Source organism: Odontesthes bonariensis, chromosome 21 (genome assembly GCF_027942865.1).
Source record: "Odontesthes bonariensis isolate fOdoBon6 chromosome 21, fOdoBon6.hap1, whole genome shotgun sequence".
Classification (NCBI taxonomy): domain Eukaryota; kingdom Metazoa; phylum Chordata; class Actinopteri; order Atheriniformes; family Atherinopsidae; genus Odontesthes; species Odontesthes bonariensis.
The window spans coordinates 8,384,801-8,407,211 of NC_134526.1; the positions used below are offsets into that span (position 1 = coordinate 8,384,801).

Sequence of the window (22,411 nt, forward strand, 5' to 3'; positions counted from 1 at the left end):
ATAAAAGAAAGAAGAGACAATCTTCAACAAGTGGTGACGTACAAAGAACAAGAGAATAACTTTCCTGCAGCTGTGTTGGTGAGAGAGGAGGAGATAGATTTTGAAGGGAGGGAGAAAACTGGGGAGGAAAAAAAAAAGGAGCCAACTCATCTGACACAAACAGTGGGCCAAAGAAAGGGGAAGAGCAGGAGCTGCACTGTCCCGAACGAGTGGAAAATCAAAGTTGCAGAGGGCGAGGAGGAGTGGAAAGAAGACACGGCAGAGAGGAGACGAGGCTGAGAGACGGGAGAGGAGGAAGAAAGTTTTAAATAGCCAGACAAAAGAAATAAAAAGTGGATCAGGAGGGGCTCCAACACTCAGAGGTAAGAAACTTGTTTACTTGCATTGGCTGAATGGTTGCATTTCAAAGAGATCTATTTCTGCTTCTCTGTCCGTATGTTGCTATATATTTCCTCTGTGTGCTGAGTTATGTGTGACAGATGAAATGGGGGCAGAGGGAGGAGGGAGTGTGTACAGGATTCAAGGGTGAAAGAGTTTGGTTTGCTGGAACTCCAGATGGATTATTGAAACTTCAATGAGCACCAGCTTTAGTTGGTTGTTTTTCAAGTGTAAACTTTTCGATAGATAGTGGACTGAGAAATGAGAAATTTCTCATTTGATATGTAGATATATAGCAGAAAGTCTGGATGACGCATGGTGGATATTGATCTGTTTTTGTAGACGGTAAGTCTTACTTTCTGTTGTACTTAAAGGACAAGTTTCAGTTTCTGTGGCTAATTTATAATAAGTGAAGAAATGTGGGGTTAGTAGGCAAAATATATGATAACCAAAAAGCACACGCAGGTTTTTCTATTTTCACTTCATTTGACTTTCTAAAATAACATTAACATGAGTGTAGGGAGTGGAATCTGGGTCAATCCCACCCTCTTAGAGGATGTTTAACTTGATTATAAAAGCTACGAAAGCCTTTTTGAAAGGTCTGTGTGGCTAAGAAATTGATTCCAGATGATGCATTTCTCAACGACTGAAGCATAATTCTTGTAAAGTCCAAAAAACCATATGTGAGAGGTAGTGGAGGGCCAAAGTTTTTACTTTGCTGTCAACTAGTATGAGATTAACTGTGCATACGGTAGCACTGATTTAACACAAATCATTTGGTTGTAACCCTAATTAAAGGTTACAGTATGTATTGCAAAGGGAACGCCACATTATTTAATATCAGTTGCAGACAGCAGAGCTCCCCCTCCCCAACATTCCTCTAAAAACTCAGTCATACCCTGAGGAAAGCCAGCCAGCAGGGGGACAGGATTTGGGAAGTAAAGGTCAAGGGTTAAAAGGGAGGAGATTCATTATATTTGCGACCCAGTGCAGATGTCTTGGTTGCATAATCTACTACAAGACCTCAGTGGCAGAGGCATGAACGCTGCGAGGCCGAGGAAGACTCAGGCCTGGAGAGCCTTGACATTATTCTCTTGGCAGAGCATGTGACACCCCGTGAACAGCAGGATGTGGAGGAAAATCATTGAATCTAATTGTGTGCCTTCAGGGGGCATTTGTGAGACTTGGTTGTAAGGAAGAAAACAGACAAGAAATGAAGACTCTGTCGGGGTGAAGTTCAACTGCAAGTGCATCAATTGTGTGAAACACCAGAGGGCAAAACTGCTGTGTGCTTAAATATTTAACTGGAAAAGTTTCTTTTTTTCCCTAAACTGGAGCCACATGAGCATTAGGTAACACTCAGAAATCACAACACTGTGAGTGGATCACTTCCCTTTGAGCAGATTAAAGCCTTCAGGTGTCCTTGTAACCTGTCGTCATGTGTACATGTCTGTTGTTGGAATGAAAGCAGAAATAACTCTGTTGTCATATATGCTGAATCTGTTGCCATGCTGACAACATGAGAGAGACAGTCAGGTTCCTCTGGTTCTTTCTAGTCCATTTGATTGAAATTGGCCCATAAGAACCCAGACCCATTTTTCCTTAAAGAAATGGATTATGAAGAATCCACAGTAAACAACAAGCATTCAGGAGGTCTCTGGAACTCCCACAGTTGCATTTGATACTCGCCTGTGTGTTAATAACAGCCTCCTCTGCAGGAGGGGGCTTTGGAGGCAAAGCTTAAGAACAACAGACATTGACTGTGTTTAGAGTTAACTAAACTCACCATCTTTTCCATTATGTGCTCCAAGACCATCTAGTCCAAGTAAATAAGAGTAAAGTAGAAGTGAAGTAAGAATAAAAAGTATGCCTTTTTTCTCTTTTTTTTTTTCAAAGCTCAGAAAGCCACCAGCATGGGAAATAAGTGAATTTGGATGAGAGGATGTGTTGACCCATTGCCCCTGTTTATTTTAAGAAAGCTCATGTTGCAAAGCTGGGAATGCTGGGAGAGTACAGCTCATGCCTTCTGGTGTTGTCAGAGTTCATGATTAGCAACCTCCGTTTAATGTACAGTACGTCTGCTGCTTCAAATTTACTCTCCAAGTCAAATTCCAAAAGAAGTCCAGCTCTTTCATGGGTACACAGAGCCTCATTATACAGTTCATCCACGGACATGTGTCACAGCTGCCGTGTTTTTCGACATAAGTCCTGACAAGAGTGAGCTGCAGTTATCTGAGACTGGCTCTCATATCATAGAGCCTGAGACAGAAGCACATTAATGAGTCCCATGCCCCACAGGAAGTGGAGTTACAGTGGAGTAGCAACTGAAAAAGGCATTAAAAAGTTATATGTCCAAGAGTGATAGACGCAGAGTTGGCAATAGAGAAATGGCTCATTTGTGCAACATCTGTTTTTATAAGAGCAAAAATGCAAACTTATTTGAACATTAACAGTTCAAATTTCTAACATAACCCCACATAGCTACATTGATTTAGTACTGAATATGTATGGAGATAAAGTGAACGCAAAGGTTAGTATGCAGATTACCAGGCAGAGCAATACCTTGGTCAGAACTAATCATGAATGCTCTATTTTCTCAGAGGACGAAATGTCGACGCTGTCATCTGAAAACAGCCCCGAGGATGTCAACAACCGCAGCTTCTGGATGGTATGTGCACTATATGTGTGTGTGTGTCATTCTGATGGGACGGGGAGGTATGTCAAGACTGAGTATCTCAAGTCTGAGTGGCCTTCCAGTCAAAACAGACCAAATAGTTTTGTCTTTCAGGCTACGGGTCTTTTTTAAACAAGACCGTGCTTTCATTTTCAAGCATGAGCAGTAACTATTGTCCTCTCTGAACTGCTTTGCTTGGACATGACTGCCTTCCACATGGATTGTTGTAATAGTGTTTGGCTCACTGGGTGTTTGATTTAACTATATTCGTTTGACAAACTAGCTGGAGTCTGTTCTCTTGGGATAAAATTTAGTTCCATTTCTACTTTTCTCCAAAACATCCTTAAACTTGTTAAGCTGCAGCAGGGCTACATTATCACCTCATTGGTGGCTGTTTTCTTCTCTTTTAAACCTGTTTCTGTCGTAACGTGACAAAAAAAAACTTCCATTATGCAAACCCAGAGTACTCTGCAGTCTAATTTAAGTGTGCTATCGCTTTAACAGCGGCTTTGTCTCTTGTTGGCCTCGATGAGCTGCCCCACTTTCATCTCTCCCCTCCTGTAATTTCGGAAGCCTCCTGTAGTGTTGATGTGTTTCCAGGCCAGTTCCTGTCTGTGTCATCCTGCTGTCATGCTCAAGGGCTGTCTGTCATTAAACTGCAAACTTAGGCTCTTCTGTTTTTTATTTGCACAGTCATCACATGTTAAAAAGGTTGGGAGCTGTCTGCAGTGTTCATACATGGGCTTTTTGTTCATGCTGCTATCACACTTTAGACACATTCCTTTTTCAAGGTTTCATCTCCACTTTTCACAGCCAATACTTACTATTATTGCATTGTTTTAGAGTTTACTCACCATATGAGAACTAATAGAGATCCTTTCAATGGTTTAAAAATGAATCACTGTGTTTTCATGACGGTGATCCTAACATATCAGAATAAAATAAATATTTCATGTTCTCACTCAGTTATTCATTTTTTGCTGTACTATTCTTCATGAAACAGACATGCTTTGACCTTGTACTACAGGGGGTTTTGCAGCAGCCCCACCTCCAAATACACAGAAACTTGTATTTTTGTTAGAACAGGATTCCCTCACCAGTATTATTAGGAAAACTGATCATCAGCTGACTCATCCTGAGCAATGTGACAAAGAGGAGACTGTTTACTTGTGATTCCCAGCGCTCTTTCACTCTGCTGACATCCTACACATGTGGTTTTAATTTTGAATTGTATACACTATATGAAATCTATACAACATGTGTAATGAGGTTTTCCAGGTTTTTGATACTACTAGTTGCTGCTGTACAGATTGTCTAGTATCGGGTTTTCATCTGCCTCAGAGATTGGCCAACTGGGTCTTTGCAGCGTTGCCGCTGGCCTCAAACTGGATTCCTCAGCTGTTTCTGCTTAATTCGCAGACGAGAAAAGAGAGTCAGTGCAAACCACAACAGAGGCAGAGAGAAAGAAAGGAGGAAAGAGAGGGGGAAACAAGTAGGGCACTGGTGTGAAGCAACCCAACTGATTCTGATTAAAGCTTTAGAAAGTTAGTGTTACATCAAATACATTCATGGTTGCTGAGATTGCTTTACAAAGGCTGTAATAGTTTGACAATAAATTACTTTTACAGTCTTGGTGCACATTTTATACACGTTGTAGCTTAACTTCAGTCTACAGTGTCTTTAAAATAAGTGTGACAAGTTAGAAAAAATAATTTACACTCGATGACAATGAAAACATGTAAGAATACAATGATTGATCTGAGAAATATTAGAAATGTTCTATTAAAGATGCCCAAGATATTGATTTGTCTAAAACATGTTGCAGAAAGTAGGTTTTTCTGTTATAATCTGCTGTGCATGTGTTTAATGAACCACTAATCATGAGTCCCATTAGGATCCAAGATTAAAAGAGGAACAAATGTCTGCTTACAATTAAGAATAAGCACTTGTTACTCAGAAAAATAACATATCATCTCACAGACAGTCTCACAAAAACACCAAAAAAAAAAACAGCAAAAGAAAAAATTTGAGTTTTGTGGTTTACATTGTCAAGAGGGGTAAAACAAATCAGAAAAGCTGTGTTCTGGCTCTCATGTAACAAATATGCAGACAGTATCATTATCATTAACATGACATAGATAAAAGTGCTGTCTCATATGATTTCTATTGAGAGCTTTAATCTAGTCCATATATCAGCATGTGTTGCTCAGTTAACTTGAGCTCCATCTTTGATGTTACTGAGTCTGTCTCACAGATTAAAAATTTAAAAAGGTCAGCTTTGAGGAGTTCCTCACTCACTGCTCAGTGGGCTTTACATGAAGTACACTGCTTCAAGTGATTTAACAAAGCATGACAAGACACAGTGTGTGGTGTCTTTTGACCAGCTGTCTACACATGTCAGTGACTAACGGATCTGACAGAAAGTGAAGAGGGTCGGAGTTAGTGCGGAGCAGGAGCTGATGGCAGCTGCCAGGAAAATTGCAGAGATTTCCAAATTCCACATCCACAAACAACACACTTGCTTGGAATATGTTATTACACTCAGGGCCTTGCCTCTGCTGCCCTCTTGTCTTCACTCTCTGTCTGGCATTCATAGTTGTTGGTCATGTCAGCTGACCACACCCCACCGTGCTGCTGCTGGTCAATGAGTTTACCAAAGGAAACTTAATGCTTGTGGGACACGAGCGTTGAGCTGAGACTGCGGCAGCACTATCACAGCTGTGTGAAGAGGAGGGGCTGATACTAACTGTGAAAAGATGAAGGGGCAGAAGCGTAGTGGGTAGGGGGTATTAGGATAAGTAGCAGGACAAATAACAATTCACATAGTGGACACCTCAAAATGACAAACAAAATAATGACTGCGTTCCATTTAGCTCAGTAAGTTCCAGCTCTAAGTACTGTGTGTTGCTCTCTGGCAAGGTTAACTGTGAATTCAATAGCTGCACAGCAGTCAGTAATGGAATAGTTTGAAATTTTAGGAATTACGAAATCTCTTTCTTGCCGAATTAGATGGAAATTGATCACTATCTGAGACAAAAGTGGCTGGCGCCAGCTGCTGGTTAGCTTAGCTTGACATAGTGCAATGACTGAAACTGGGAGCAGTCATGCGACCTCTAAAGTTCTGGTTCCTGGCCAAGAAAAGTTCTGTCCTATATCCATAAGAACAAATAAGCATTTTACACTTTGATCTTTGTATGGATTAAACAAATGAGATGTGTTAACCAGTGTACCTTAACAGTGCTGGCAGATAGGTTAAGTTAGGTTAAGTTACCTATGAACAGTCCTCGGTCAAATGTTCCCAGATGCTGACAACAAAGTATTGTTTAACAGTCATGATAATGATCTCTTGAATGAATGAATCTCTTTCTCACTTATTTGCTACGATATATTTGTTAAATATCAGTTTTGAGTTGCAAATATTGTGAATAACTGCAATAACTGAGTGGTGGTAGAATTCGGAGTAGTGTGGCTGTGGTTCAGCAGTAGACTGAGCAGCCCGTTCATTTAAGGCTTGTGGTTGGCTAACTAACTTTTGCTGCTCAGGTGTTGAAGTGTCAGGACAGTGAGCCCTAATGTTGACTGAACCGCAAATTTCAAAGCATGAAATGAGTCTCATAGATGTTTGTACTATATTCTTAAGTTTTCCTGTTTTCATGTGTATGCATAGATGCATAAATAAAAGTGTTCCTAAAGAAGAGCAATGGCTCACATCAGATATTTGGATGGTCTTTTACCCAGGGTAATGGGCTTTGTGCCATATTTGGGACCTTAGTTTAACACTTCACTTTTACTTTTATTCGTTGTTTTATTTGGTTGTCACTTGCTGTGTGGTTGGTTAGGCTGTGAGTATGCCAACTGCATTGATCATTCCATAAGCAAATTATTCTGTAAACACAGCACATACAGTTCACTCGGGGTCTGGATGAACAGCCTGTTTTACTTAGGAACTTTTCTAACCTCCAATGTTATGTTCCCTTTAAGATTTTCTTTGACGAAATGTGATAATATTGCAAAAAACTAAGTATCCAAAACATTTTTTATTGAGTATTTGTAGTTTCAGTGCAGCAGAACCCCACACAGCTTCTTGTAAGTTTCTCTGATTGGATTCTCATTGGAGTGCGGTTCTCCTTTCCTGAGTACTCATCAACCTCTCCTATGAACTTTCCTTATCCCGATGACATTTTCTAATGAGTTCCCCAAGGATTCAGGCACATTGGGCTCTCTTAGGTCTTCTTCCTAAACAGTAGTACTCTACACCGCAGGAATAGCAAGAATTCATACAGGAAGTACAATATGTGTACACAAAGGTAACTATATAATCTAAACTTTTCTGTTTCACTTTGAAACAGTTTTTAAAACATTTAGAATATTTGTGCCTTTTTGGGTTTTGATGGGTCATTCTGATGCATTTAGAGACAAACGTGCATGCACACTTCTCCTTGCTGCTCTCCATAGTGCAACATGCAACAAGGTTATGTTCCTTTCAGGTTGGATTCATAGTATGTGTTTCAGGTGTCAAGAGGTTGTGCTTCTTATTCACTTTGAATGGGGTCACGTCTTGATTTACTGAATTGAATTGTTGCTTTTTGCTGAAGTAGCTTGTGGTGGAAAGTTGAGAAAAGTTTAACTTTCTCAAGCAGCAGTGGAGGCATCTGCTAATTAAGCCACCTTGCAAGTCATTTGTCTGATCTAATGGTTAATTGTTGCTACAATTCCATTCCCCAGGCCCACCATTGAGTGTTGACACATTGCATTCATGTGAACCTTGCCTCCTACTCCTAATCAGACACCTCCTGCTTTTTGCAACCTGGTATGCACTTCATGAGAGGTGTGTTTGAAACACAGGAAGAGCTGCAGAGAAGAGAGTGTGAACATGTCAGTGTCTACAGGCATCTGAATAACCAATCAAAACCTAAGAAACTACAACCATTATTATTATAATGTTAGTAAAACATCTAAAAGGTGTAGTGAATCTGTAGCTGCATTTGGGTTTCATATTGTACTTCTCACACAGCTTAAGTTCAGTCAGTAGCGACACCTACTACCTCAAGCATCTGTGTGAATGGTTATGGTGGTTAATCACATCGTAGCGACTTTACTGTGGGAGATGCCTGACAGGCCTAAACAACACCAGGTGCTCTGTCACCAGGTCTGCAATGCATAAGAAAGCTTATTCTTTATATGTGAAAACTTCTGCCTCTTTCAAAATAGAAAAGCAAGTAAAGTTGTGGCGCGGGCACAATCAAACTTCCAATATCAATGATTTGAAAGTTATACTTACTGTTTACACAATAAATCTACTATTTGTGTCCATCTGCATGCTCAAACAGAGTTTATTGTGGGTATTGTTAAGAGTACACTGGGTTCCAGCTGTTGTAATAGTTTTAAAAAGTTGGTATTGCTTATTGGAATATGGTTTGTGAATCAAGCCAAATTTTATTTAAATAACTTGCTAATTTGTGCATACTTTCTTGCTGGTGCAAAATATCAAGGTTTCATTTTCAATTTTGTCTATATTCAATGAGTCAATATCTTTTCTCTTTTGTCGTGCTCCATATTGTAAACTCACTAAAGCAACCATAGGCAAGGCAAGGCAAGTTTATTTGTATAGCACAATTCAACTACAGGGCAAAGGGCTTTACAGATACATTAAAACAGTAGAAATAAAAAGCATGATTTAAATTTTAAACAAAAAAGAAAGAAATAAGAACAATAGATAAAATCAGATAAAATCAGTAATTAAAATGTGATTAATTTTTTAAACTCAAGCTTCAGATTTGGAGCTTTATTCAAATGCAGCTGAAAATAGGTGTGTCTATAGAACAATTCATATTACAGTTATTGTCCTGGTAAAAGGGGTTTGTCTTGTTTTAAAACTAAGAGGAAACTGCAGTGCGCAGCAGCAGTGGAAGCTTAGTAGTAGTAGTTAATGTCAATAGTAATTCTATTAGTAGAACTTCTCATGCTAGCATTACTGTGAAAATCTTAAGTTCTAAAAGATTCGGTCATAACAGAGGAATAAACACTTTTTTGTTCATTTTAATTAGCTTGTCTAATTCAGTTTACAAGAAATGAAGTGTAAACACGTACTCTTTTGTATTGTCTGGCACTGTAATGATGACACTAAATAGAAAACAAAACACCGAGCTGGATACTAGAAAACACTGTTGGCATTTTTTGACTTGCACAAGCTGAAAGTTAAAAGAGAATTTGAGTTCATTTGACCTCCCTCGTCACCCGTGAGTTTATTCTCATCCCTCCTCCTCTCTCTTTGTTGTCCTGGCAGCCTGGGAACTATCAGGGCACTGTGAAGCGCACCGAGGATGCTTTCCAGGCCTGTAATGACATAGTGGCATGTTTCCAAGAGAGAGCTCGTGTGGAGAGGCAGTACGCTCAGCAGCTCAGCGAGTGGAGCAACAAGTGGAAACCAGTTGTGGACTCTAGTAAGTGCGATAACTGTAACACCATTGATAAACATGAAAATGATGGTGACAAAAAATGTTTCCAAATGCAAACTTCTTTCCAAAATACAAAATAGATTTTAAAATATGCCTCCTGTGCCTCTTCCTCCCTCAGGTCCTTTATATGGATCTCTTCTGAAGGCTTGGCAGTGTTTTCTGTCCTCCGCTGACCGTCTGGCCTCCTTACACGCCTCCATCTGTCGCTCCCTGGTATCGGAAGACGGAGACCGGGTCAGGACCTGGCAGAAGGACACCTTCCATAAGAAATTATTTGGAGGTTTCAAGGAGTCACAGGACATCGAGACAGGGTTTGCACGTGCTCAAAAGCCATGGGCCAAACGACTTAAAAAGGTTAGAGTTTTCAGATGGAAAGGCTACATTTACCGATACAAAGCATACTGTTAGACTTAGTTCAGTGCAGACTGTTTGCATCAAATATTGCACTCATAATGCGTTCTGTCATTTTATACTCTGCTGCTTTCATGTCTTAAAGTATGCATTTTTATTATGCTCTTTTCTCCATCTATACGCAAGGTAAAGTTTCTCTATTGTGATCCTTTTTTATTTTTATTTTTCATAACCACTCCGCTGGAATATTGTTCAAGAAACAGACAAGTTGGAAATGTATTAATTGCCTGAATTAAGCTGTTCCTAACTTTTCTTATTAACTTCTTAATTAACATCAACTTAACTGAGCACAACCTTTTATGTGCACAATGAAAATTACGGCTATCAATCTTGAGGCCTTTAGATTGTAGTTACGAGCTTGGTCTTTGTAACTCAGTACTAACACGTCAGAACTGGTCCTATGAGTAAAAATGCAAGGTTTCTCTTAATCTGTATCATCCTTTATTTATCAGTTTTTTGTACTAAATTATTGGCTTTTTGCCCTCAGATGTCATCCAAAATGGGGTAACTCCCGTCGGACACATATTTGAGTGGTCCTTGTTAGAGTGGTCTCATTATTAGTGATTCACATTAACATTCTCCCACACAGCCACCAAGTACTACTAGTTTTGTAGACATGACATTTATTGTTTGCTTTTGGGAGCATTTCTCTGCCACATTCCCAGCAAACATTTTCTCATCTTGTGTAAAGCTTTAGAGACCTGAACAGAGACCTCTAAGCCACTCAGTTCTCCAGAATTTCTCATTAGCATTTAAAATGATGAGTCACTGGAGTCAAGAGAGTTACTCCAACCACTGGACTGAGAACAACTGTGGATATCCACCTGAGACATAACTACATATTCCAATTATTTACAAGCCCTTCGGATAATCAGTATGTCATATATGCTAAAAATGGGAACCTAATGTATTTCCAACTTTATTTAGATTATTTTGAAGCTCTTTTGAGTAGATTGATACTTTTCCTGTTACAGCATATTCGACTTTGAGTACAATTATTAGATTGTCAACATATTTTCTGCTTTGTTCACAGCTGGACAAAGCCAGAAGGGCATACCATAAAGTGAGCCGCAAGGAGCAGGTAGCCAGGGAGCGAGAGACACACGCTCAGGGAAACCCCGACGTGGCCATCGACAAACAGAAGAAGATCCAGGAGGAGAGAGAGGTGGCTGAACAGGAGGCTGAGAAGGTGAGTTTAGCATGTCACCGTTTCTCTTTCTTTCATTGGTTTTTCCTGGCTGTTAAAGTGATATTGATCTCAATCTGTTTCATCGGTTTATATGTTGATTAAGTTTTATTTGGGGTTAAAGATATTCTGTGAAGCTTACACAAACAGCGGGATACAATAGAAATCCTACTTCAAACACAATATTTTCATGAATATTGTATAAACTAAGTATATCATCACTTAAATAGTATATGAACAAAACAGCTTTGTGGTTCTTGGAAAATATACTTTGGGGGTGAATAACGCTCAATAGATACATCAAGTGAGCCATTAATTGCACAACTGGTGGTTCAATCAGTGGCTCACAGTAGGACATCCAAATTGTTCCTGATGGCCAGGCCAGTGCTCCATCACCATCAAGCATAAATGGCTGAGTAAGAGGCAAATTGTAAAGCTCTTTCACTTCTAAAAGTGAAGTCCATTTCTCATTTTTCCACTTTGATGGGACGTGATTAGATTATTTATTTGCCCCTGCTTTCAGTCTTTTAAACTTAATGTGTAACAATAACAAAGATTTATGAGAAAAAAATATTATATTTCTGAAAATGATTTTTCTATTAGTATCTAATTGCTTTGCTTAATCAAATATGATTTAAGTATGTTAGAATGCACCATTTTTATTAATTTGCTCAGTTGGTCTTTCTAAACGGGAATGGCCACATTATTGCCAGAAAAGGGCAATAGAAGAAGAGTATTGCTCATAAGTAAAACATGGAAAAATAGTTGATATCGATACTATTTTGTGAGAAGTTTGAGGTTTCGTTACTTTTCATGTAATAAACAAACAGGCATGAATCAACCGTGTTAAAGAGGTAAAAGCTTTAAGATGTGAAGCTTGTGAAGGATCAGCAAAGACAGTAAACATGGATAAATATTAGTGTAGCTTTTCTCAGCTGAAAAATAGATGCATTTTGACTACAAAAATAGTGAGTGGATGACATTTCAGATGGTTGCTATCTCCATCTTAACCACTAGAATTTTTACCCATGGTTCCTTTAAGCTTTAGCCTATAATCCAAAACTGGTAAAGATGATCTTAATTTTGGGTTTTAGATATTCTGAGCTTCTTTTGTAAAGAAGGACTTCGAATGAATTCGAATGAATTTATTTGAGATTTAAAGCAAGTGTCAGGAATAGTAATCTTCTCACTTAAAGAAGAAAATAAAACACTTTGTTTGATTTTTAAAACTCAGATTAATTCTCTATGCATGTCTGTTATTCTGGTTTGAAATGTTTACAGGTTCGTGTCCGCTATGAGAAGGTCCTGGAGGAGGTGAACCGCTATGCTCCTCGCTATATGGAGGAGATGGAGTCAATCTTCGACCAGTCACAGGATGAGGAGCGCAAGAGGATCGTATTCCTGAAACAGGCCTTCCTCTCCATCCACAAACACCTAGATGTTACCAACAATGAGAGGTGAACTGCAGCACACAGCATGTATGTGGTGACCAATAAAAACAGGTGTTGCTGTCTCTGCTGATTAGAAGATCAATTTATGGTTAAACGGGTAGAAACGATCTCTTTTATTTGGGATCTCCTGAGCCTGTGCCTGGCTGTGTAGTTTATTTAAGTGAGCTGAAATCAATAATCTCACTTAATTCAATCCTAATTAAAAGTCATTCGCTACATATTAGCACATGAGTGTTTCTCAGTGAGTCACAACTTCTCTAATAAGGGAAATAATAGATAAGGCGGTGGCTTAATTACTTCATAGAAGCTACAGCGGGGAAAAGGCTATATGAGAGGAATTATATGCACTATTAAACTGCTTAATTTTGGAGTAACACTTGACTCAAAATTTCCTGGATGGCTGTCCAAGTGGATTTTTTGTCTATTAGAAATATAAATGAACTTTTATTGCGCTAGGATCATCCAGTTGTCACATGTTCAATTCAAGCTTTATTTATAAGGGAAAAAAAACACGCACAACATGAAATAACATAAAACTCACAAAGAAACAAAAATTAAACATCTATTTCTGCTCATTTTGTTCATCATATTATTGTCATTGTGATGTATTATATATATATACATTTCTTGAGAAGGAGAGAACGGAAAGCAAATTGAGATCTGATTTTTATTCCTCACTTCTCCTTTAGTGTGATGGCTGTGTACAGTGAGCTCCACAACACACTGATGGCCATCGATGAGCAAGAGGACCTTCGCTGGTGGAAAAACACTCACGGGCCCGGCATGCCAACTGACTGGCCTCACTTCCAGGTATTGTTTTTTTTCATTTCTATATTAATGTTTAAATTTGGATTTGATTTTGAGCATTTAAACATGATTGTACTCCTGTGGTTGTCAGGAATGGACACCTGAAAAGAAAACTAAGAAAGGGAAGAAAGAAGTGGAAAAGAAAGGAGCAATAGAGAAAAGGTGAATGCATGTTTCATAAAGGAAACCGCTAATGTGGACTAAACTTTTTCACCGGTGCAATGCTGTGCAACCTGGGAACCTTTTGACTTAAAGCTCCTCTCCTCATCCACCTCCTGTAAGCTTGAAATGGATCTTAACAAAACATCCTTAGGAATATTTAAGGTCCTGTTTTGGAGGAGAGGAATGAGGTGGCATGCCAGAGGAATTATAGAGGAATCACAAGTGCTAAAAATGTAAAAATCAGAATTTCAAAGTATGGATGTCTCATTTTGTGAGATAAGTGCCCGTTACCTCAGCTCCTCCGTCCTCATATCTTTCCCAAAGTTTCTCCACTCAAACCAAGAGTGGAAGGGACGAAAGACCTGAACACTGTTCTTGATGATCTAAGTTCATGCTATGCAACTGTTCATCTAGCTGATCCCCAAAATCTTTCTCTCTGCGGAGGGCAGGATTGACACAGATAGGTACCTACAGGCTACTGTAAACAAGCTAAACTTAGGATGTAAGGAGAGGACATGTGGATGTGTGTCCGTGCAAGCAAAGAAATGAATGTAGGCACTTACAGCCAGTGGTCATGTTTCCATGGAAATATTTTTATGCTCAATTTGAAGTTTTGCTTGAGAAAAGGTTGATTGAAATGGTTAAATTCAAAAGATGTCAAGAGATTAGAGGCTGTGTAACTGTAAGTCTGATGTTAAACTATCCATCTCTTCTTTCCATCTTTTTGTTTTGGCCTCCAGTGTGATGATTGGAGGAGTGAGAGTAAGAGCTTTGTATGATTATGTAGGCCAGGAGACAGACGAGTTGTCCTTTAAAGCAGGTAAACACACAGTAAAACTACATCACATAGCTGTTTGTAGCATTAAGCATTATGCGTATCATTGCATAAAATGTCCCTTTCAAAGGTGAAATGTCTCTTCCTCCCTGCAGGTGAGGAGTTTTTGAAGATCGAGGATGAGGATGACCAAGGCTGGTGTCGCGGGATGAAGGATGGTGGGAGGGAGGGGCTTTACCCTGCCAACTATGTTGAGGTGGTATAGTTACTGTATGAAGACTGAATATGAAAAATATTGATACATCATGTTCTTCATTTTGCAGCCTGATTGAATGTCTAAATGTCAGAAACATAAAGCAGTGCTGTAAGAATCAACACCAAGTAGCTGTTAGCCAAAGATAAGAGTATGATCACACTTTGGTGATACTTTTGCTTGCCAGGATGTTAAAAAACTACCCGGGTTTGTAATCTTTGGAAGGATTTATTCAAATGTTTTAATATATACAATATGCATACCACTTGTATCAAAGCCACATGTATACAGTGCTTTAATGTAAGAAAAAATATGCTGGAATCTAAAGGTACATTTATGCATTTGGTGCTGAAAAGTACAGTAGAGGATTGCTATTTTCTTTGAGCTTTCTTTTGTTTTTTTGTCACCACAACACATTGCTGTTAAATGCTTACAAAGCCTCGCAGTGTGTGAAAGAGGTGATGGTGATTAGAATTAATTTGAAGCAGCCGTACAAAAAAAATCTGCGATGTAGATATGGAGAGTTGCATCATCCGCACTTGCCTTCTGTTTATGAGGCTAAAAGGAATAGGCTAAAGTCACGAGGAAGGTTTCAGTTCATGGTAAAGCCTTCAGATTGAGGAACAGACCGATAAAATAGGGGAAACTGCTAACATAGCAGCATCAACACATGTCCGTGGAACTCTAGCACACTTTTAGTCTCAATCTTGTTATTATTTAAAATGATTTTCACCAATACTTCCAATTTTAAATTTTCCACTTGTCTACTTGTGTCGTGGTAAAACCAGAGAGAATCAACTCTCAACTCTGAAGTTTCTTTATTGAGCTTCATTGCAGCTCTTCTTTTCCAGCATAGCTTAAAAACATCTTCAAGCATACTGTGAAAACCAAATTCAGGACACCCCTGTACATAAGTTTTCTCCTGAAAAGATATGCCACGTAGCCACAGAAGACACCGACTGACTGTCAGGTGTCTTCTAAATAATGTTTATATATGAGGTACCCCAAATGAAATGCACTTAACATGTATATTGATCTGCTGGTAATTATAAAATCATTTAATTGTGCTTGATTGCAATCTTGGATGAAGACGGAACCATTTTCTCCTGCTGTCTTTGTAGGGCCATCATATTATCATTCATGTGCTTAATTACACAATAATGGGACTTAATGAAGCATGGTATTTTTTACAGGGTTTAAATGAGTATACTGCCACTTAAGTAACACACAAACAGGACAGATTTGCAGTTTTTAGAATATATACTCTGAGGCTAATTGAGGCTCAAGAGAAGAAGCAGAATATCCTTTAATCGCACAGTTGGTGATTTACTTAGTGGCTCACAATGAACATCAAAATTGCTCCTGATGGCCAGGCTATTGCTGTACAACCATCAAGTCCAAATGATTAAGTAATTGGCCAATTTTAAAGCTCTTTGTCTGTGAAAGTGCCAAAAAAGTGTTTCTAATTTTTACATTTTGATGGATTGGCGAGTTTTTTTCCTGCTTTCTGTTCTCACAATAGTCTGATGCAGAGTGGCTGAAGATGATATTTATTTTACAGTTTGAATCATACGAGCAGGGGGAAACAAGTCAGAGATGAAATGCTATCTCTGTACTCACTGTTTGAGATTAAATGGATAAGACTAGTCTGCATCAGATCCTTTGTCATGTTGCTCAACTTGTCATCCTGTTCCGTCAAGATAAGACCGAGGGAGCAAATGGTTTGTCTTCCTCTATTATCTAACCATGTGATGATAGACCGTATGTGTGATACAAAAGCATCTTTACCAAAGTGAGAGAACACCTTCTAGGAAAGGCTGTTTGTCTTGTTCATAGCTTCAATATTCTGTCTGCTTTATGATTTTATTTGCAATGTAAAAAAAACTATGAATTTGCAAACTCTGTCTTTTTGAAATAAAAATTGAAGCTCACAAATCAGAGAAAAATAACTGAATTTAACATGTGAATCATGGGAGTGTGTATGCAGAAAGAGACATTGTCATTGTGTGAGTGTGTGTAATCTAGTTTGTGAATCACCATGTCATCGTACTCTGGATTCCCAGAGAGCAGAGCTGTTGGCCAGCACTCATACAACAGTCACTTAAAAGCCACATGTTTGTGTCTAGAGGTTTGTGCTCAGGGCAAATGTTTTTCTTTATCTTGATGACTCCACCACAGAGTCAGATGTGCACTGACATCAGCACATGGCGATCATCCCAGCAACCTGCTCACAGCAATGTTTATACAGTATTTAAGGATGCTGATAGAGAGAAGTAAAGTAGAGATAAACATTGCACACACACACACACACACAAAAAGCACTGTGTTGTCATGAATTCAAGCAGAAGGGAATGCAGGGATGTCTGTTTGCATAGAGGCAATGGAGATGATGATTTCACCCTGGAAGGAATTTCCACACCTGATGATGGTTTTGTTGCTTGTAGCAGACAGTTTCTGTTGAGCTCTGACCCTCTTCCCTCAGCTGCTTGTAGCATTTCATGAAAACGATCAAGTAGCCTATCCTGAAAAGAGCTTATGTCTATTTCTTTTTCTGGAAAAGTACACAATATTTTGGTTAGACTGGCATTTAGTACAATATTGTATTATTGTATCTTATCATAGAAATCCTTGTCATGCCTGAGGCTTGATGCTGGACTACTGTGTGTGGTGCAAACATCACCAAACTAAAATTCTAAAGTGGGGGATATTTCACTTTAACTCAATAACTACAGTCAGTCTTTCAGAAATTGAATCATGGCTGAAATGAGACTAATAGGTGGTTTCTCTCAAAACAATATGTCAAGAAGAAGTTCATCAATTAATTAAATACAGGAACGCACTGAAGTGAGAGACACGACACAAGGGCCACAGGCACTGGCCGACTAGCAAGTGTGTTAAAGTCACTTTGTGGTGAGTCATCCTTTATCTTGTTTAAAACAAGCAAAAGAAAACATTTATGGGAAATGACACCCCAGTCCATGACCTGAGTGCTTGTTTTGCACAGCAAAGTGTTCGCCAGCTCTGTTACAAAGAAGTCTTGGCTCTGGTCCACAGAAGTGTTTTCTAAATGTAATTTTTATTTGCAATAAATTCAAACTACCTTGTTCAGTGATCACACTCATCTTCAAAGAAGTATTGCTTTGCTAGTTTTTAGTTGAGCCTCTTATGATGGAACTGACCTGTGTTCATGTTTGTTCATTTGATTAACGTAAAAGTATCATGACATCCATAATGAGAGGAGACAAATAATATGTGCGTCATGGGCTCCCACCAGATCTTCATGGGTGGGCCCCTTTGAACACAACACAGAAGCTCTTAATTGGTGATGCTGAAACTTGATCTGAACCCAGGGTTCAGTCTCTTTTTCCATCACATCAGAGAGAGCTGAAGGGTGGCATGTTGTTTCTATGCTTCAGCTGTTTAACATGGGAACAGTAAGAATGGTAACAGATTGCTGAAAGGAACACACTTCTGCAGTTTATATCATGTATCCAACTTCTTTTAGTCTAAAATTCTCTCTAAACAATCCACTTCATCTGTCACACTTTTCAGAACAAACTGCTCACCTCCAACCAGATCTCCTGTTGAACTCTGCCCATTCCAATTCATTAGCTCTCGATCCTTTCATACTGGAGGTGCAACGCAAACACACAGCCTTTAACATTCACTTCTTTATCAGAAGAAATGAAACGGTGGAAACAAGTGGAAACACCTCATTTTCATGCTAATAGCCTCATGATATTCAATGAGATGTTGATGAGCTCTCAAAATACAAAATGCTCCACGGTGTCAGCTATTGATTTCACTGAGTTCAACATTTGAACACCCACTCTCAGTGCTGGATGGCTGACCCCTGAGCCCTGACCTCATTTATAATTCAGGTTGTTTATTAACTCAGATACATTACTGTTCATGTTGCTCAATCATCGGTGAATCTATTACGAACGGATAACGCTTGAAATAAGGCACGTTTTCTGCATTTCGGTGAGGGATACTCATTTGATATTCTTGTTTTTCTCAGCAGAGGGAGCTAAAAGATCAGCAGCACAAACTTGAGCGGGCATGTCTTGGGGAGAAAAATGCTCACTCGGTTGGCAGCATAATGGGAAAATGTCTTTATTCCTTCATCTCTCATGTGGTGACAGGCAGAACTTTAGGTTGCCATGGAGAGCACAAGTGAAATGGGCTTTAATTAACAGAACCACACTACTTGGTTTAATGACTCACTAAGCTTTGAGAAGTTAATGAGGAAATCACATAGATCCTCAAAGGCAAATGACTCCATATGCGTATAATATGTACGTATGACAATTGCTTGAAATCACATCGTGAGGTTAAGAGCGCTGTATGCTGCTGCAGCTGTTGTAAAGCTAATGATGAGCATATGCCAATATGGAGTCTTGTCAAGAACTGAATCTGTGCATTTAGCCTATATGAGACCATAGATATGTTTATTACAATGTTTCTGATGAAGGAATGACTTATCTCATTGCATGAGACACACTACACATTTGAACATTTTCTCAAGATGTCGATCAAGCACACGTTTTTTTGATCCCATGTGTACTGGCATCTCTTGTTCTTCTCCCTCAGACCCACTCTCTTTCTCCCTGTTTCTTTCCCATTGCTCTCTATAAGCTCAGGCTGCCCTGGGGAGGCTCCTGTCACAGTTAAAGTCCGACTATGGGCCTGCTCAGGGGTTTCCAGAAAGGCCCACAACACAGGAAAAGCCGCAAAACCACCTGTAGACCTGCCAAAAGCACTTGAGCGCAAAGAGTCTCTTACAATTTGTCTCAAGGATGTCTGGAAAATCCCACTTGACTCTCTTGCTTAACAACACGAAGGCTACAGGCGGTGGACGTTCCCCTTGGAAATGCAGAGGGAAGGTTGCAGATAGAATGCCAAAGGTGCAAAGAGTCACTCTGTTCAGAGCAGGACACAGTAAGCAGAAGACTTTCTGCCACTTAAAGTTTCAGGGTATCATTAGAGTCCAGGGATAACCAGCAAGATCCTGCCGGCAGCGGTCGAACACATCCGCATCAAGCAACAGGGTCAAACAAGGAGAGATGCAGAACCACCTCTCCTGGCTCCTGCATGGATCAGCATGCTTTTCATTTAAAACTACCCCAAAATAATGAGCAATCAAGAAAATGGTTATTCTCAAATTTCAATTAGCCTAATTAAAGAGAGGGCAGCGGGCTACTCAGAAGAATGACAGGCTCTACAGTACAGTGTGTATTTGTAGGTGTGTGTGTGAATATATGAGTTAGGGAGAGAGCAAGAGACTCTCGAAGGGCTTCAGCTGGAACACTGCATCAGCACTCAGAATGAGGAATTAACCATTTGCTTTCTTCCCCTCCACAGCCTGAAGCATATACACAATCTGGTCAGCGAACCGGCTGCCAGAGATTCAGAGTCGCACAGCGTCTCCATCAATGTATCATTAATCCTTCATATCTGTAATTCTGAAGAAAAAAATGTTTAGTTATTCACTTTGGATGATAATATTAGACAAAAATGCCCTTATCCTTGTCAGTCCTGAGCCAGTCAAAATGTCACCTGTTCATGGGTTTATTTTTATCATATGTATGTGGAGGAGATGCTGGCAGTGAGTGGGTTAACTGTAGGTTCAGCATCCAGTCTGACAGTGAGAGCCAGATGGTCATGTAGAGCACTTACAGTGACATGGGCCTACACAGCTCCCTCTACTGGAACACATACACACACACGCACACATATACCTAATTTGCATGCGAACACACACTTGAACATCCCTTGAAGATAACACTGCCTGTAATTCCCAGGTCATTTAACCATCCCCCCATTCCCCACAGCCCCAAACTCTTTTCCCTTCTCTCCCTTCCTCGCTCCTCCTCTTCTTATTTCCCTCGGTTTCAGTCTGATGGCCAGAGTTAATTGGCTGCTGTCTAATTGCTGCTCATTAGCTAGAGTAACCAAACATGTGAAACGTAGCAAACAACCATTTCCCTCGCTCTGCTCCGCTCTGTGTTTTTGTAATTCCCCTTCCGAGTCCTCTTCATCCCTTTTCAGAAGGCATTCTGTGTATCACCTGCCTTTGCTATTTGTTGCTTTTCTTACTCTGAACTCAAAAATGTATGACAGACTAATGAGTAATGAGTTCAGTGCCACACAAAACAAACACATCATTTTCAAATGATGATAGAAATTTACAAGGTAAAATTCTTTCCATGCCAGTTTTCTTCATGGGGCCTTCGTTGCTGCTCGGTGTTGCTGTGCAATTTTCTTGCTCTTTCTCTGCTTTCTGTACACATACAACAAGTGAAGACAAACTCATGTGTATAATCTTACACACATCCTAGAAATCCTCATAACGCATGCAAACACCCACCCACATTAACAGACAGACACATCAGAAAGGCCAGCCTCTTCGCCCACACCCTGCTGGGATTTGGCAGGATCTCTATATTTGGGTAGCGCCCCTCCCAAGAGCCCAGCTTTCTCAGCTCCCCTCCCTATTTAATCTATCTTAGAATAACCTCAGGGGTTTAATTTCTCTCTCAAGGCAAAGTGCTCTGCTGGCATGGCAGCCAAATCCATACACAAGGAGTGCATCAAGCTTTAATGTGGACATCTCAACAGCGGAGCAGTTTAGTCAAAGTGACATGAAATATGCACCAAAGTGTGCCGCTGTTGAACAAGAACAAAAAAAAGATCTAGGATTGCTGCTGTCCTCTGGGGTTGTGGACAAAACATTGGAAAGAGTCAGGTGGAATGCTCATATACAGACAGACACTGCAGCCTAGTTAATCCACACAAATACATTGTAAAATGCCTAGAAATTATCTCACACTAAAAAGAGCGAGCCCTAAATCATTAGATCAGTCACCTGGCCTTCTGGCTCCTGTAGGGAGAGGATGAGATGATTCATTACTGACATCAGGGATACAAATACCAGAGAAAACAGAGAAAGCACAGGAGGGGGAAAAAAAATGTGTTTTTCTCAGAATATTGCCAACAACTGCACCAACCTTTAGCATAACCTAGAGTGAGTCAGACCCTTTTCTCACTCCAAGAGAACTGACATTTGCAGCCACCAAATATTTATGAGAGACAGAAATGAACGTTGTCCAGCCAGAGGAGGAGATTCATGCAGAGCTCTATATGTACCACAAGGTCTGCCAATCTAATCATCAGTTAAATTAAGCAGTGGAAGACCTTTTGCTAAGTGTGGTACAGTTGAGGTGATTTACAAGCGGATGAAAGCTTGACAGACAAAGTAAATTCAAACCAGGGCAGCAAACTCATGCCATTTAAAGCAGCTATAGTCAATATTTTCAACAATAACAATACATCAAGGGACAAGGTGAATACAATGACACAATGTTAAGAGATCTCTGAGTCATGAACCTAAAGAGAATTATCCCCTGACTCAGCAGCTCCCTTCAGCTCTATAGGACATTACAGCGAGTTTCATCTCGGTGTTTACTAGCATCAATAGAGCCACGATTTTCCAGTTGGAGTTAATTAAGACTGAAAAGGTCGTGAAAAAAGTTCAAATATGATTAATATCAAGCTTATTTTCACCAGGCAAAGATGCTTTCTGTCTGACGTTACATGTTTTGTTTGCCATATGACAATAATTTGAGAAAAACTTTTTCTGCTGCCTCCAATTGACCACAAACCCCCCCGATGTCTTATAAGTTTTACCACTTAAACTCGATGCCATATTTTGAAAACTTAAAGGGGAACTCCGGGGCATTTGAAGTGCAATCCCATTGCTAGAGGTTGTCAAATACTGACAGTAGGACACAGACTGGTGCAAATCAGCGCTCCCTGTGCGGCGATTGCGCTGTTTGCGCAGCCTGTCATGCTAG

General features: G+C 39.7%; 1 protein-coding gene across 2 annotated transcripts; it reads left to right on the forward strand.

Moving 5' to 3' along the window:
• The first annotated feature begins 124 nt into the window (after positions 1-124).
• On the forward strand, positions 125-16,504 carry LOC142371472 (protein kinase C and casein kinase substrate in neurons protein 3). Of its 2 annotated transcripts, none has more exons than XM_075454147.1 (10): positions 125-362; positions 2,979-3,046; positions 9,339-9,495; positions 9,629-9,864; positions 10,955-11,110; positions 12,389-12,564; positions 13,248-13,368; positions 13,457-13,527; positions 14,268-14,347; positions 14,458-16,504. In XM_075454147.1, the coding sequence occupies exons 2-10, from the start codon at positions 2,987-2,989 to the stop codon at positions 14,565-14,567; spliced, it is 1,167 nt and encodes a 388-aa protein (XP_075310262.1). In that variant the 5' UTR covers positions 125-362; positions 2,979-2,986; the 3' UTR covers positions 14,568-16,504. The 2 variants fall into 2 exon arrangements, with proteins under 2 accessions (XP_075310262.1, XP_075310261.1); XM_075454146.1 differs by lacking the exon at positions 125-362 and adding an exon at positions 483-723.
• The last annotated feature ends 5,907 nt before the right edge of the window (positions 16,505-22,411 follow it).

Excerpts from the sequence above, each read along its gene's own strand:
- LOC142371472 (XM_075454147.1), top strand. The coding sequence starts at position 2,987 with ATGTCGACGCTGTCATCTGAAAACAGCCCCGAGGATGTCAACAACCGC. Across the intron at positions 3,047-9,338 it reads ACAACCGCAGCTTCTGGATG|CCTGGGAACTATCAGGGCAC; the intron begins GTATGTGCACTA and ends TTGTCCTGGCAG. Across the intron at positions 9,865-10,954 it reads GGGCCAAACGACTTAAAAAG|CTGGACAAAGCCAGAAGGGC; the intron begins GTTAGAGTTTTC and ends CTTTGTTCACAG.